Here is a 15,129-nt window from a genome sequence, read left to right as displayed (position 1 = left end):
AAAGCCAATCATCAAAAATTACCCCTCATGGGTCTTACTACAATGCATCTTTCATAGTTCTATTTGTCCAAAGTATCTAGTCTTGCAAGGCCATCCTTTGAAACTTGTTTCTAGCTCCATTTCTCTCTCAATAATGTTTGTCCTATTCCATAGCATTTCTAAGTCAGCATTTCTTATCTCAAGTTTTACATACAGGTGCATACTAGGTGAGCCTTCTGTCAAGCTTTGAGAATTTTCTACAAATCCATTTCCCACACAGTTCCACAGGAATGGCCTGCTCCCCATTTCATTCAAAGAAAGCTAACCAAAGCCAGGCTTCATGCTGAAATCCCAGCAAAGTGAGCTCACTGTGAAAACAAGTGGATGGTGTTATTCCCCAAACAGGAGAGATAGCTGCAACCTTCTGAAACTCCAAACTTTTGTTCATTGTTTTAGCTATTGTATGACATAAGTACACATAAACAATCCTAATAAAAATGCCTAATAAAATGGCATTTAAAAGTGTTTTCCATTCAGTTTTTGAGAGGCAATACACTATAGTGACGCAGACAGAAGTACCGAGATATGAACACAGAATTTGGCCAATATTCCTCAAACAACATTGTTAGTTACTCATTCACCACCTGTACTGTCCATATCACTCCATTTCTACTTTGTTTTTCCTTCCCTTAAGGAAGTAAGGCCTAATTTTTTTCTGTGCATGTTTATGCCCTCCAACACAAACTCCCACACTTTCTGATCATGACAGCTGCTGGTGATTTAACATACAAATGGCAGCCAGAAATGAGCAGGCCACAGGGTGTCATTTTTTATGCTATTTTATCTTTGATTCTGCCCATTCTCAGGGCAATAAAGAGAAAGACAGTACTGATATAATTCAGGGTGATAAGCAGATCCTTCTGACTTGAACAGGCTTCTTGTGATCTTCCATATTATTTAAGGGTTCAAAGCCTACTATGGTTTTGATCTTTTAAGAAAGACATTTTCTCCCAATTTAGCTCCTGTGTGTTGAAAAAGTTCAGGGGAATACAACAGGGTGTTAAAATACAAGATCAGTCCAGAGAGATATTCTCACCAGCATCGAGACAGAACAGTGTCTGTTGCTTTCCTCTTTCTTCTTTGAAAGCCCCAAGGGAACACAAATCCTGGGAATTGGATGGGAGAAAAAAGAGATCTCTACTTCTAATAATACAATCTGGAATAATATAATCTAATGTAGTCTGGATGGCTGATGACAAATTGACAAACTTCTAGTATAATCAGCCTATCTCAAGAATGCAGAGTGATGCATTCAGATACCTTTGTATATTAGCTCATTTCTTCTTCCCTAAGTTGTGAGCTCTGTGCTGTGCCTTTGAGAGGAACAACCCCATACCTCACTTTTTAATTCAGTTCGCATTCATTGATTAGTCATTTTTGTTCATTCAACTATAAAGTTGTAGTTCTAAGTAGACATTTGGTATTTTGATTAATGTGTCAGTTTGCCCTCTTTACAATGGACCTGTCAGGGCAGGATGTTGACCTCTAGTGGGCTAAGAATCTACATTTATGATCCTTGGTTTATTTAGATGAAATTGGAATTGAAGTAGGATTTTGCCTGCATGCCAACAAGTGCACAAAATTCTTTAAATTAAATTCTTTTCATATGTCTCTTGTTATCTTACTTGGTCAAAGTACTTGGTCAGGCCAATTTAAATGTCTCAGAAGGGGAGGAAAATGGAGAAAGAGGAAGACAGTTCTGTTATATGTCTGCAAGATTTTCCTTTGGAAGAGCAAGGCAGGACCAAAGTGAAGACCTCAATAATAGTGACAACATATGAACAGGAAACATTCTTGTTTGATTTATTTGAAACAACTGGTATTTTGCAATCTAAATACCTTAGTATTTCACAATAAGATAATATCAAGGAAATAAACTTGTCAAAACAAAGCTGGGTCTCAAAATGAAATATTCTTTTTCCACCACATTTGGAATCTCCCTTTCACAATGGAGGCATAGCATCCTGCTTTATTACAGTCTCTAGCAACAGGTTAGGCCAACCTGTATTGGCAATGGCTTTCAAAGTGCTGACCCTGCTGCAAGGAAAGAGAATTGGGAGCAATGACTGCCTTATGTCAGGGTGCTTAGAGGCTTGGGGCCTCCCCAAGGGCGGCAGGACAAGGTCTATCCCACTCTCCCAAGCAGACACCAGGTGGAGACAGCCCCAACCCTGGGCACTGAGCACCTCCCTGGGGACAGGACTGGGCCAAGGAAGGGCTGAAACACTGACCCATGGTAGAGGTCAGCATCAGGCCTGGTGATGGGAACCAGGGTGAAAGGCAGCGTTGGGAAGTCTGAGGCCATCAGTGTAGTCCATGGGAATCTGAGGGGTGGGCAAATCCTCTTTTTCTACCAGTAGTTCTGTAAGCCACATTCTTACTTTATGTCTTGTCTGTGCCTTTGCAGTTTATGATGCTGGCGTACAGGTTCCCTTTCCAGGGAAGCCACTCAGCTGGTATGGTATTTTTGTTGTCATCAACAGGATGACTCAGGACAGACCTTGCAAAATATTTACTCAGTTGCCCAGAATCTCTGAACTTTTCAACATTTGCCAAATAAATACCAGGTAAGTCCCTCCCAGCACTGCATTCCCTTAGTGTAGAATTTTTAGACTGCCCTTGCCACTGCTATGTCCAAATATTTTCTGGTAAGACATTCATCTACATGACCAGCATTTCAGGGGTGGTTTATTCTTGATCCCTCCCTTTGAAAGAAGAGAAAGCTCTCTGTTATACTCCTACTGCCATTCTCTGTGTCATCTACAAAGAGCTACTGAGCAAAACCTTTTGCACAGTATCAAACACTCACTGGAGAGCAAGTGAGTCTGTATTTAATCACTGGTAAGCCATGGGAGGTGGCAAGTGTGCCTAGTACCTGAAGCAAGAGAGGTTTAAATGCTCTTACAGACTGCAACAGTAGAAAAGGAGATAATCCTCCAACTTGCTGTTTAGAAATTCTTCTAGGCTGGGTGTGGATGCAGAAATTACATGAGGTGGAAAGAACTGAATACAGACTTCTCACATCCTGGTAAAATATTCCAGAAGTCATACCATCTGCCCAGGAAATCTTAGGTATCTAGTCTTTAGCATCTTAACAAACATCTTAACAAAAACAGGATTCTATTTTTAGGTGTTTGCAGAAAAAAAGTATTGAGCAGAAAACTACCAGACAAAGAAATGGTGTCAGAGGCCCTTTTTATGCCATATGATCATAGTATTTGCTCATAATCTTGGCTGCTGAGGACAAATGCTTCTTTAATATGATGGGCTCTAAACCAAATTTCCTTTTCCCAACCCTCCCTAATCATCAAATCCAAAAGGATTTAGGCTCTGAGTGGAAAGATGAAGAGCTCTTCATTTTTCTCTTTGAAGCTGTCCCATTCTGAAAAGAATAATTATATATTCTTTTGACAGAGAGACCAAGGGCACCAAATTGCATGTTGCTCTCTAGACTGCTAGTTAGCTCATTAACCTGGATGTGGGGAGAGCTCAGTATGGTGGCACCCATGTGATTTTGCATTATTTTCTTGCATAATGATTGTTGTGGTGTTTTTTTCTCTTATTATTTTGATTTAGGAACTAGGTTCTGTTCCCACCTCTGCAGTATGAAGTTTTTCAGTTATGCCTCAGGAAAATAAGGATAGTGATGCAGGCATCTGTCATAACACTGGACTATATTTTGGTTGCTAATAAAGGATATAAAAGCACACAGAACAGCAGCCAATAAATCTATCTTTAAAAATCTATCTTAAAATCTATCAATAAAAATATCCATCTATACATCTTTAAAATAATTTTTTTTTCAATTTCCATATATTTTTCAGTGCTGACAGTTATATTTGGGATGAAAGGATAAGGTATTTTGAGGTTTGTTTTTTTTTGCCCTGGAACTTTAGTTCTGTGAATACTAGCAACATGGTCAGTAAAGCAGTAGATTTAAATCTGTGAATGAAGAATTAAACACCTAAAACATTTGCATGCAAATAGTGGTTTCCAGTTGACTCCAGACAGAAAGGAAACAGGAAAGCAATTTCCCCAGTCCAGTGAATCAAAGTGCAGACTTTAAATATTTTCTGTTACTGCATTTCATGTCCTTCTTGAGCAGTGGTAGGTCTGGAAATTATTTATATAAAAAAGAAAAACAGTAAGCTACTTGATTTTGCCTCAGTCTTTTCCTAACTAAGGGGTACTTCTTAGATTTACTAAACAGAACAAAATTGTATTTGTTTAATAATAAAATTAAATTAATTCCCTGTGTTGTAACACAGGAAGTGACAACAGGAATCAAAGCAGCAAAATTACCTGGGAGCCTTAATTACAGTTTCTATATGATAAGGGCTGCTTGAACTCCATCTATAATTATAAAGGAAAATTTAAATTAGACTGGTAAGTCTATTACTTAATTATTCCCAATGACAGGGAGCTGTCAAAAATAGCTGACATAAATGGTCAAAAACACAGTGAAATATCATCCTTTAAAAAGTTTTATTGGAAGAAGAATATATAATAATACATTTGGAAGTAAGTCTGTAAATTCTTAAATTTTCATAACAAGATGAGGAATGTTCCAGAATGTTCCTGTCTGCAAGAAAGTGATGGATGCCAGGATTGCTCCTTCCCATCCCCTGGAAACAGGTGTAAGAAAAATATGATACCTTCCATATATAACTCAATCATTTTATTTCAATTTAGCTGTGATTGATCTAATGTAAATGTGTACCTGGAGTGCCAAGAAAGAGACTGAGAATTATTTTTTGTTCTGGGGGTTTTGTTTGCTTGTTTGTTTAATTTTCAACAGATCATTTCAGGCAGCTCAGTGAGGTTTAATGATGTTATTACAAGGTATGTTGCATTTTCCCCCTAGATTATATTAATTACCTATCTTTAACTTCCAGCACAGTCTCTCTTTTCTTTCTTTGTTGACAGCCAGAATATAAATCAAACAGAGACACTCTCAAAAACTGAATGGCTGTGAGCAATAAGGGCATCATTTAGCCTCATCTTCAGGGGGCTGAGAATGAGAATATTTGCTTGCATTCTTCTTTCTTTTTTTTTTTTTTTAATATAGCACAAGCCACAACAAATATATTGCTCTCATGCTGAAATCCTTCTCCTTTCGTGATATTTATGTTCCTGAACAAAACACTATTTAAGTATCAATTAATGCTGTCTGTGAGACTAGGAAGACCAGAGAATATTCTTTCTCTCCTTTTTTTTTTTCCCCCACATAAGAACAGTGCCACACCACTGCTTTTCCACCAGCATCCCATAACGTTTCAGTCGTAAATTATTCTGCTACCAGGTTAGAAAAGCTGTAGTGATAGGCATGGAATTACTAGGCAATTTTGACATCAGGCTTCATCTAGGTCTTTTTTCCAGATTATTCTCAACAAATGAGAATACTCTCCCTCCACTGAGGTGAACGTGCCAACCATTCAGAGGGCTGCTTTTACACTCCAAGTATGTTAGACCAGCAAAAAAACATCTTTAAGCCAAGTCTGAAAGGAGATAATGTACTTAGAATCTGTTATCTTCCAGAGGAAAACCTTCTGAAACATCCTTGAGGTTGAGGTTGATATTTTCTTTGTTTGTTTTGCTTACATTTTCAACCAACAACTAGGTCAGTGTAAGAATACTCTGTTCCAATGAATTGTTAGTTTTCTGAACTTCTGCATAATAAAAACATGAATCTGTCTTTTCAGTCTTGCATTTCTGTCTTTACCTTAATAGAATACCTAAACATTTATATCACTTAGCATCTTGTGTTATTTTGCTTTGAGATAAAATTATCAGAAATGTCTGTTTCACACTGACACATAGCCATGTCCAAAGTTTCAAATTTCCAAACTGGATTGTGCAGCTTTTTTAAAAGCAAAGCCAGTGAAGTTTCCCTTTTTCTGGTGTCAAATAATTTTATTGCAGGCTGCTCTTGCTTAAAAAATGCATAAAGAAAGAAATGAAAACTTCCTTTTGCTCTCCATATCACTGCAACTTGGGCCACTGCCTTTAATGGAATTAGGCTCTGATGCATATAAAATACAGCTCAGTTTTTCAACCTCAATGTTTGGATCCAAGACTTCTAAAACTTAAGGTTGGTTTGGTTACATTCACTTTATCACGTAGTGGTAAGACTTTGTCATAAAATACATTGCTCTCCAGGGTTAGTGCAAATCAAAGATGAATTACCCAAAATATGCTTTTAAAAGCATATGCTTCTTAAAGTTGAGCATCAGATGAACTTTAATCTTTGAAGCGTATGTATTTGAAAGCATTCTCTTTTCTTAAATGTTTGACTTCACTGTTTTTTCCATATCGTATGATATAGATCAGTATTTCAGTATATATTCACCTATTTGTCTGTGTTTCTCTTCCACAGGAATGGTAAACATTATATGAATCCTGCTTGCAATTTTTGATATCTTCTGCTTGCCTAAAGTGGTTACCATCCAGAGAACACTTTAATCAGTGCTGACACAGTGAACAAGAAAGCTTCAGCACAGCATCTTTCATCTTGACTCAGCAAGATTTCCAGCAGTTGCATTTATACAGTTTTTTGACAGGATGCTTCCTAAGTGAAGCGTTTGCCTTCTGGAGAGCTACACCCACAGAGATTTCATTTTTCTTGATGTCTGTCAATACCATGAACTTTATTAACAAATTCAAATCCAAAAACAATTTCAGTTCAAGAAATCTGTCCAAGTTAGTTCTTGCTTATTTCTTACATATGAGGATATCTACAAAAACACAGATGCTCAACAATGGATTGTAATGGCTGTGTATATTTGTTTATATATATATATATATGTATCCATTTCTAAGAGACAAAATAAAATGAAGGAGCTCTTTAAGAAGAATTTGATCTATGATTGTAGGGATCAGTGCAAAGGATTTGACTCACAGTTTCAGAATTTGTCATAGCACAATATTATAATAAAGTCCTACTGGCTGTCTTTTACATTACTGCAAAGAGAATAGAAACAACTTTCTACCCTTTATAGACATCTGATGCCGATTTTTTGCAATCAAATTGCAATAACTAAATGCATATCAAAGATGTTTATTTTGGCCCCTACACCTTTGTATAGGTTTTAATTCACAAGTCCAAATGTCATAAAACTCGAGACTAGAACATGGAACAGTGGCAGGTTACGATCGGCTTTCTCCAGGTAAGACATACAAATATTTAACAGCCTTGCAAAATTGCAATTGCAATTTATCAGCCTAGGAAGACTATCTATTTATCCACCCTTTACCCTGAGGAATGATATTACTTTTAAAAAAGAATGAAAAAACAAAACCCTTCTATGAGCAGGTAACATTTTGGAAGTTAAAAAAATAAAGACTTGTGTGCTTGATTGTGGGTATAACACATGAAGGAGGGGCTGAATTTAATTCTTGAATGCAAAACTCCATTCTGCACTAAGGAACAAGTGTAGTTTCGTAGTACCCTAATATGTGTTTCTACCCTTTTGTTCACATTTACTGATAGGAGCTGTAAGAAAAAAATCCCATGGCAACCTTCCAGAATTTTAACTATAGTTACACACACACACACACACACACACACACACACACACACACACACACACACGTATCTCCCCCACAACTATTTAGAGGCTATAATGCAGGAATCTTTACAAATTGTATTTATCTGTGTATTTTCATTTCACCTAATTTTGCAACAACACTAATGAAAAATTACTACACTTTGTTCCAGTAATTTGAGAATATGTTCATGGAAATACCTTCCCTCAATAGGCATGTTAGCAAAAACTTGCTTTAAAAAATTGGAATTCTATTTCAAGTAGTGAAATGTTTTAGTATTTCTAAGTTTTGGAAGAAACTAAAGTCTGATTTTGAAGAATATTAATAGGCAAGTTGCTTAAAAATCTATTGCTACATATCTAAATCAGGAATTAAAAAAAAAAAAGTTTCACAGACCTGATTCCACATTGTTATCTTTTATAAGACCCTGTCTTCTCTGCTTGAACTCTAATTTACTCCAAAGACAGTTATTCTCACAGGCAGCTTGTTCTATTATGCTCATAAATGGTAAATTGAAACATTAAATATTGCTTCAAATAACTAATTGAAGGATAGAACATTCTTATCCCTACAACTGTGCACAGATTAACTCTTCCAAAGCTCAGCATGCCCCACTAGGAACATTACAGAACAACAGCACTGAGAGCCTCCTCTGTGCTTTTTCTCTGAGGCAAGTTTAAGTACACTTATATCATCCCTTACAGGTGTTTTTTTGCACTGCCCTTGAAAACCTACAATGACGGAGATTCCAAAACCTTCCTCATCTCAGATTTATGGGCATCAATCTTTCCCCTTAGTATCCAACCTAAATATTTCCTGATTACTTTCAGTTCACAGTTGGGTCCAACATGCAGATGAGAGTCCTTCAGTATTTGCATCACCCCTGCTCAGACGAAGAGGCACACACACTGAGAGAGGTGTGAAGGCATTTACAGACCTGTCCCTGCAGCCAGCAGTGTGATGGAATACTTGGGAGGTGCTGAACAAGGCAATTTCAAAAGGAGGTGGCCAGCTGCCCACTAAAACAGAAACAGGACAAATTGAGCCTCTGCACTGCCCAGTTTGCCCTTCTCTTGGGACAGCAGCTGTGTACTGGGTTTTAATGTGTCCCAAGGCTTGTGACAGCAAATATTAGTGCGCCAAAACTCACAGTGAGCAAGGGAAATCAGCAGAAGCTACAGCTTTATCTCGAGAGCTCAGGATGTAATACTTCAGTTCTTCCTTTTCCTTGACACTCCTGCATCCTACTATGATTCCTTCTAGGACTCTCCCAGTGAACTCAGAAGGATTTCTGAGTATATATGGACCAATGCCAATGGTATTTAACATTAAATAAGAATAAAAAATATTATTAAATCTGTATGTATATCATACTTGATGGAAAGAGTTCAGTTTTGGAAATTAATGACAGGACATGATATGGTTAATTATTTTTTTAGAAAAAAAATGGCATGCAAAATGTGAAGAGAGTTTCATTAAATAGAAACACTTTGGCTGTCCATGAAATAGAAAGTAAAACAATTTCCTTTTCCTCCCAAAGACCAAAAGACAACCATAAATTACAATATATGTCTGTATTAAAAACTTAGAAACAGGTTTCAGAATGGCAAGGACTTTCTTGCTTTAAAAGCCGAAACAAGAATCTAGCAATCTCCTTTAAATGAAATATTTTTCACAAATTCCATTGTTTTTCTTCATAAAATAAATGAAGCCTGTAGGCAACTAAACTAAAATGTCTGCTACCTAGAGCAGGAGGTAGCAGGAGGAACATTTCACTGCTGAATTTGCTCAAATCAATAGCTATTAAAGTTGTTTGGGGGATTTTTGAATTAGGTTTTGTATAACACACATTTTTAAAAGGATCTCATGAAACAATTTGTCGTTATACAAACGTGCTCGATGTGCACATTAAAGTATGAGTATATTATTTTGTTTGGAATATTAACAACAGCAGGGCTCAGTCCACTAGTTGTACAAAGAATTAGTGGAATTTGATCAGGAATGTTGAATTCCCTGTGTATATTTGGATTCACAGCAAGATGGTTTTCATGCAGGTGATTTATATACTCCTATGTAACAAAAACTGCAATTACAGAGAACAAAAAAAAACAAAACAAAACCAGAACCAACAAACAAAAATAAGAAACTCAAATTCTATTATGACATGGCAGTAACCTCTCACATATTCATCCCATGGCAGCATTGGTAGGGATAAGAGAATTCCTATATAATGGCATGTTCTAAATCCCACTGCAATAAATGAAACATTCTCTCTTGTTTTACTTAATATTGAATCATCAGTAAGAATTGGTTTGAATTTGGCTAGGCATTGGCTGACAACAAGGTGTGCTCTCATTTGCTTTCATTATTTGATGTATTAAGGTACAGTGAGGGAAAAAAATCACAGTACAAAAAAAAAAAAAAGAAAAAATTTTACTAGATTTTTACATTTAGTAAATGATACTTAAACTCAATGGACATGAAAGCAGTTTTAAATTTTACCTTTGAAATTTTACTTTTTTTCAATATTTCATAGAAAAGAAACGCTCTAAGATACTGTTTCAGACCACAGAATTATTACAGAACATAAAGATTATATGCAAGGGCTTAATCCTTTTCCCAACAAAAATGGTGGCCCACACCATTTTAACTCCCATAGGACAGGGGTCAGCTGAGAATGTGCCATGTTCCTAATTGGAAATCTCCTTTGTGATAAAAGAGCCTGGCATATACTTTGCCTTTGTAATTTGAATTCTATCAACAACTATTCCTAGCCACAAGAGAAATATTTTTAGGCAATATATTTGTATAGTTTCACAAAACTATGTTAAAGAGAGATGTATGGGTGTTTTTGTGTGTGTGTGTATGTATTTATGTATGTATGTATACATATTTATGAGCTTGGGATGATTTTCTTAAAATACTTAACTTCACTTACATTATATCTTACATTGCAAAATGTACAGACACCCAGTGTTCTTTTTAACAACATATACAGGTGAATTTATAGAGCCTTATAAAAGATTTTGTGATTCCAAATTAAAAACCATAGAAACATAATCAAAATAATGGAGAGTGGTTTATACCTCTGATAGTACATAGCGCTCATTCGGGTAATATTGACAGCTGCATCTTTGGCATTGAAAATTCCTTACAACTTTTTAGACAAAATGTTGTTGCTTACAGCTTTTTTTTTTTAACAACAAAAACAGGATCGACCAAAATACGAATTTTGGGGAAGTACTATTAAAGGTTTATTTTATTTTTGTTTTAAGCAAGGATAGCTTAGGAACCCTGAATTATCTTCTCACTTCAGTGTATGGTGTAGACTGTATGAATCCATTTAAAAATCAACTAAGTTGTACCACGTTTTTCGGAAAATTATATATAATATAATATATATATATTTTATATTTATTTAGAAGCTTTGAAATAGTACAGTAAACACTTTGCAACACGGTGTATAAACTACAGAAATGTCTTCGATAATTTTGTGGGTCTTCAGATTAACAACATTTTTATGACCCACAGGTGAAAAGAACATGATCACAATCTCTCTTGTAAAGTTGGAATAGTTTGGGGAACACTTGATCACACAAAAATAATATAAAACAGTCAAGTTTAAAACAGTGATATTGCATTTATAATGCACATCTCTTTTATCTGTACGATTGGCTTTTTGTGGTGAATATAAACATCTAAAGGGCTCAGTGACATTTTGGAGAGAGAAAGATATATAGTGCTGTAAACAGGCACACACTGATCAGAGAGGCAAGATCAGTTGCCTCTGAAGTTTCTACAGTTCTACACATTTCAACTCATTTCTCAGGCCTGCTGAGAGCAATTAGGTCCTATTGTTGGCCAGGATGTCTCCAACAGCACACAAATCCTTCAGTTACACAGAACTGGATGGCCAAGATAATGAAGTTGAAAGCTGATGCTTTTTGTTGGTCGACTTTCTTTTGTGCAAATCATGCTGCTTCAGGTAAGTCCTGTAGAAGTGACTAGCATATCCTTTTCCGTGCTGCAGGAAAGAAAGAAAGACACTTCTGAGAGGAACAAAAATTAAAAATCAGTCTCCAACAGTTCTTAGGTTTAGGGTTTCTTAAGGTGTAGAGAAACAATTAAAACTTGTCACAAACTGACGCTGGAAATTCCCATTATAGCAAACAGTTTAATGTTGATTCATTTTTCAGAAAAAGCCTCTTTTTGAGGCTTGATAGCCTGAATACTAAATTTCATAGGCTGTTTTATTATTCTGTCTAACTTGTCATGGCAAATATTCCAATGTGCCTGTACAGAATCAGTATAAGGATAAGGCAAATATTCAGACTTACAGGTGAAGTATTACCCAAATGTCACAGGTTAATTTTTCCCTAGTTCAGCTTGTTATTTGAAGCAAGATCTAGAATTCCCCCTAAAATTTAGAAGCTAGTTTTTCTTCTTTCAAAGTGAACCATTATCCTCATCACTAAATGACCCTTCAGTCTGGTTTGACAGATGAAAAAATGGTGCATTAGTGCTACAATTCAAATTTCAGCATTTACTGTCAGGCTGAAAATTAACTCATGTTACACAGATGAAGAAGGTCAATGCATTAGCAAAGCCATATCCTAATCCACCAGCTGCAGTAGCTGTATTACCTCAAGACACTGGCTAATTTAACTGTAATTGGGAGCAAAAGTAACAAATGATTTGTACCAGCATTTAGGAAGACCCTAAGTTAAATTCTGATCTCAGTCACACATTAAACCAAAGAACTAACTCACTTGTTCAAGTATTATAATTAGCATTAGCACCATTCTTACCTGATAAAACTCATAGTGATAAAATCAGGTGTTACCTTAGCTCCAAATCAACTAAATCCCTACCTGAAATTCAGTCTGCTTCTCTGTGTGAAGTTTTACAGCTGAAACAAAAAGGAATCTTAACTTTCAAATGAATTTTTGAATCATGTACAGGTTGATGCTTGCGTGGTGACACATAAACACATCCAGTCTCCGTTCCATTTAACATAAATATATACATTAGCCATACTTATTTCCTAGATATATATTCACTAGTAAAGGCATGAAATCTGGGTACTGTACCACAGGGAAGTTATATTATTTACAGGAAAATGTTACTGTGGGTGTTGGATGTTTGTCTAATCTAGCCTGCCTATGCTACAGGGTGCACACAGAAAAATGTGAAAAACATTTCTGCATAAGCTATCTGTTCAACATACAGAAAATTGCCAGATGTGTTGTTAAAAATAAAACATCTAATAGATGAGGTTTTCAATGTTTCAGTTCTGTAGCAAATTAGTAGCAGAATTAGAAGGAATTTTTAAAAGCTTCTGCAAGATGTTTTTTAAACAATGCTTTTAAGAATAATGAGATCAGAACCTTCATGATGCAGTGAATGATCAGATTAATCCAGTATCGAGATATCTTTTAAAGTATCTTTTTTAATATTACAAGAAACAATCATTCCAATAGTAGTAGTAAAAATAACAAGGCTGATGTTGGATCTTTAAAACTTTTTTCCCAAAGTTCAGTCATAATTTCAATTCTCTTGTAAGTATTTAGGCATAGTTGTTTAGATTGGTGTCTGCCACCGAGGAACTCGTGCTGCACTACAGACACAGTAGGACTTTGCTGGAAGAAAGATAAACAGAGATACAGGCGGGGAAAACACTGCTTTTATGCAGCACCACTGCACCACTCCTGTCTGACACAGTGCTTTGGTGATACTGATTTGGCACCATCTTCCAGATAATGCAGAGACTGAGTTACTGGCTGTATCTGGCCTTTTGCCATGTAAATTGATGCATTTTGAATTTTTTAATCTCCAGTTAACATGCTTATATTACAAAACAATCAAGCCCTTTTACAGCAATAACTAAATATTATACATTAAAGTTGCAGAATTACTGCAACTCTCCCCACCTACAAAAATTTTTGTACCAAATCTTAAAATATCCTCTGCCAACACATAAAAAGCATTGGATTTTAAAGGCAAGGATTTTGTGCTCTGTGTTTGTTTGGCTTTTTTTCTGGTTCTACAGAGAAATTTATGTGCAATCAAATCTCTCCATGTCTATACCAGTTTCCGTCTTTTTACAGATGGGGAATATAAATCAGAGAGGTTAAATGGAAAGGAGGATGGACTCAACTTAAAAAAGAGAGCAATGAAAGTTCTGACAGCTGTTTCCAGTTCTCTGTGTGTGCATGCATGTGTTCATAAATAAACTTTTAAATAACAAACACTAAGCCTCTCTGTATCACAATTTCTCCATCTGTAAAATGGGAATAATATTGCTTACCTATCTCCTAGAGGTGCAGGAAGGTTTAAATCACTATTCTTTATAATCCACTTTGAGATCCAGAGATGGCAAGTGCTATAGAAATGGAAGTATCACAGTCAGTGAAAGAGCTGGAACAAGACCACCATAATTTCTGGTGCCTAATATCTCCTCTGAGATCACAGCTCTCTCTTTCATCCCTGTTTTATCACCTGTTCTGAACTCTCAAACTAGTACACAGGGAACTTTCAAGTCTGTGTGAGTATGGGCAGTCAGAAAAAAAGGCTTTAATCACAAGCAGTTCCATAATTTTGATAATGTAATTATACTAATTGTACATATATTCCAATATTATTTGAAGTGAACAAGATGATTAAAGATTCACAAGCATTACAATTAAAATTCTTAGGATACAGGATTTGTGCTGTATCGATCCTTCCCGGAACAACAAAGATTTTGAGCATTACAGTAAGAGTATTTAATGCATACAATTTATATGGGATAAAAAAATAAATAAAATAAAATAAAATAAAATAAAATAAAATAAAATAAAATAAAATAAAATAAAATAAAATAAAATAAAATAAAATAAAATAAAATAAAATAAAATAAAATAAAATAAAATAAAATAAAAACTGGCAAAAAATATATTAAGATTCATTTGTTGCTCAATACACCCTAATAAGCCTCCCATCCACAGTGAGCTAATTCTGTGTAGACTGATAAGAGAAGACATGTAAAGACATTAGTAGTAGTTAAACAGAAAAAAAAAATTAAAATTCTAACATAATAAACAGAAAAGAAAAAGTAAAGTATGAAGTAATTATTCCTAGCTCATGGATCAGAAATGAACAGAAAATACTGTAAAGCCCTTGTCTCTAATAAATCTTCCTTTCATCCAGTTGCAAATCATCCCATTGCATCCAAACTTGATGTTGGATTACTACGTTATAACTGTGCTTGGAACACCTTCAAACTCTCCAAATCAAATTTTTCTCATGCTTAGCAGTGGTAGCTAATCTAAAGAGGACACAGAAAGGGCTCAGTGCTTCCCTCCACAGCTGGCAACCCAAGCAGTGAAAGAAAACCCATAATATAAACCCATCCTATACCTTTTATAATTATTGTCACTTTCCCTCTGGACTATATTTAAGGGCTCCATAAGCTCCCACTGCATTACTTCTGCTCTGAACAGAACAACTGCTGAGTCCCACTAGAAGTGCCAACAGCCTAAAGATCCAAAGGAACTGCTAGACGAT

At 35.7% G+C, this 15,129-nt stretch overlaps 1 protein-coding gene across 8 annotated transcripts in view; it reads right to left on the bottom strand.

Moving 5' to 3' along the window:
- The window catches only part of PCDH10 (protocadherin 10), a 237,785-nt gene that overhangs the window by 193,672 nt on the left and 28,984 nt on the right, over positions 1–15,129 (bottom strand). For 3 of the 8 annotated variants that reach the window (XM_064416494.1, XM_064416497.1, XM_064416495.1), the window contains 2 exons: positions 13,892–13,966; positions 10,983–11,608 (listed from right to left, as the gene is read on the bottom strand). The exons of 3 other annotated variants lie outside the window; for them this stretch is intronic. In XM_064416494.1, the coding sequence (XP_064272564.1) occupies positions 13,932–13,966 (35 nt within the window). In that variant the 3' untranslated portion in view covers positions 10,983–11,608; positions 13,892–13,931. Of the gene's footprint in view, positions 1–10,982; positions 11,609–13,891; positions 13,967–15,129 lie in introns of those variants that run through there. 2 more of the 8 variants (XM_064416498.1, XM_064416500.1) reach the window with 1 other exon arrangement.

The sequence above is a fragment of the Passer domesticus genome, chromosome 4, assembly GCF_036417665.1.
Source record: "Passer domesticus isolate bPasDom1 chromosome 4, bPasDom1.hap1, whole genome shotgun sequence".
Taxonomy (NCBI): Eukaryota; Metazoa; Chordata; class Aves; order Passeriformes; family Passeridae; genus Passer; species Passer domesticus.
The sequence above is the reverse complement of the archived record's forward strand: the minus strand, read 5'-3'. Positions and strand labels throughout refer to the sequence as shown.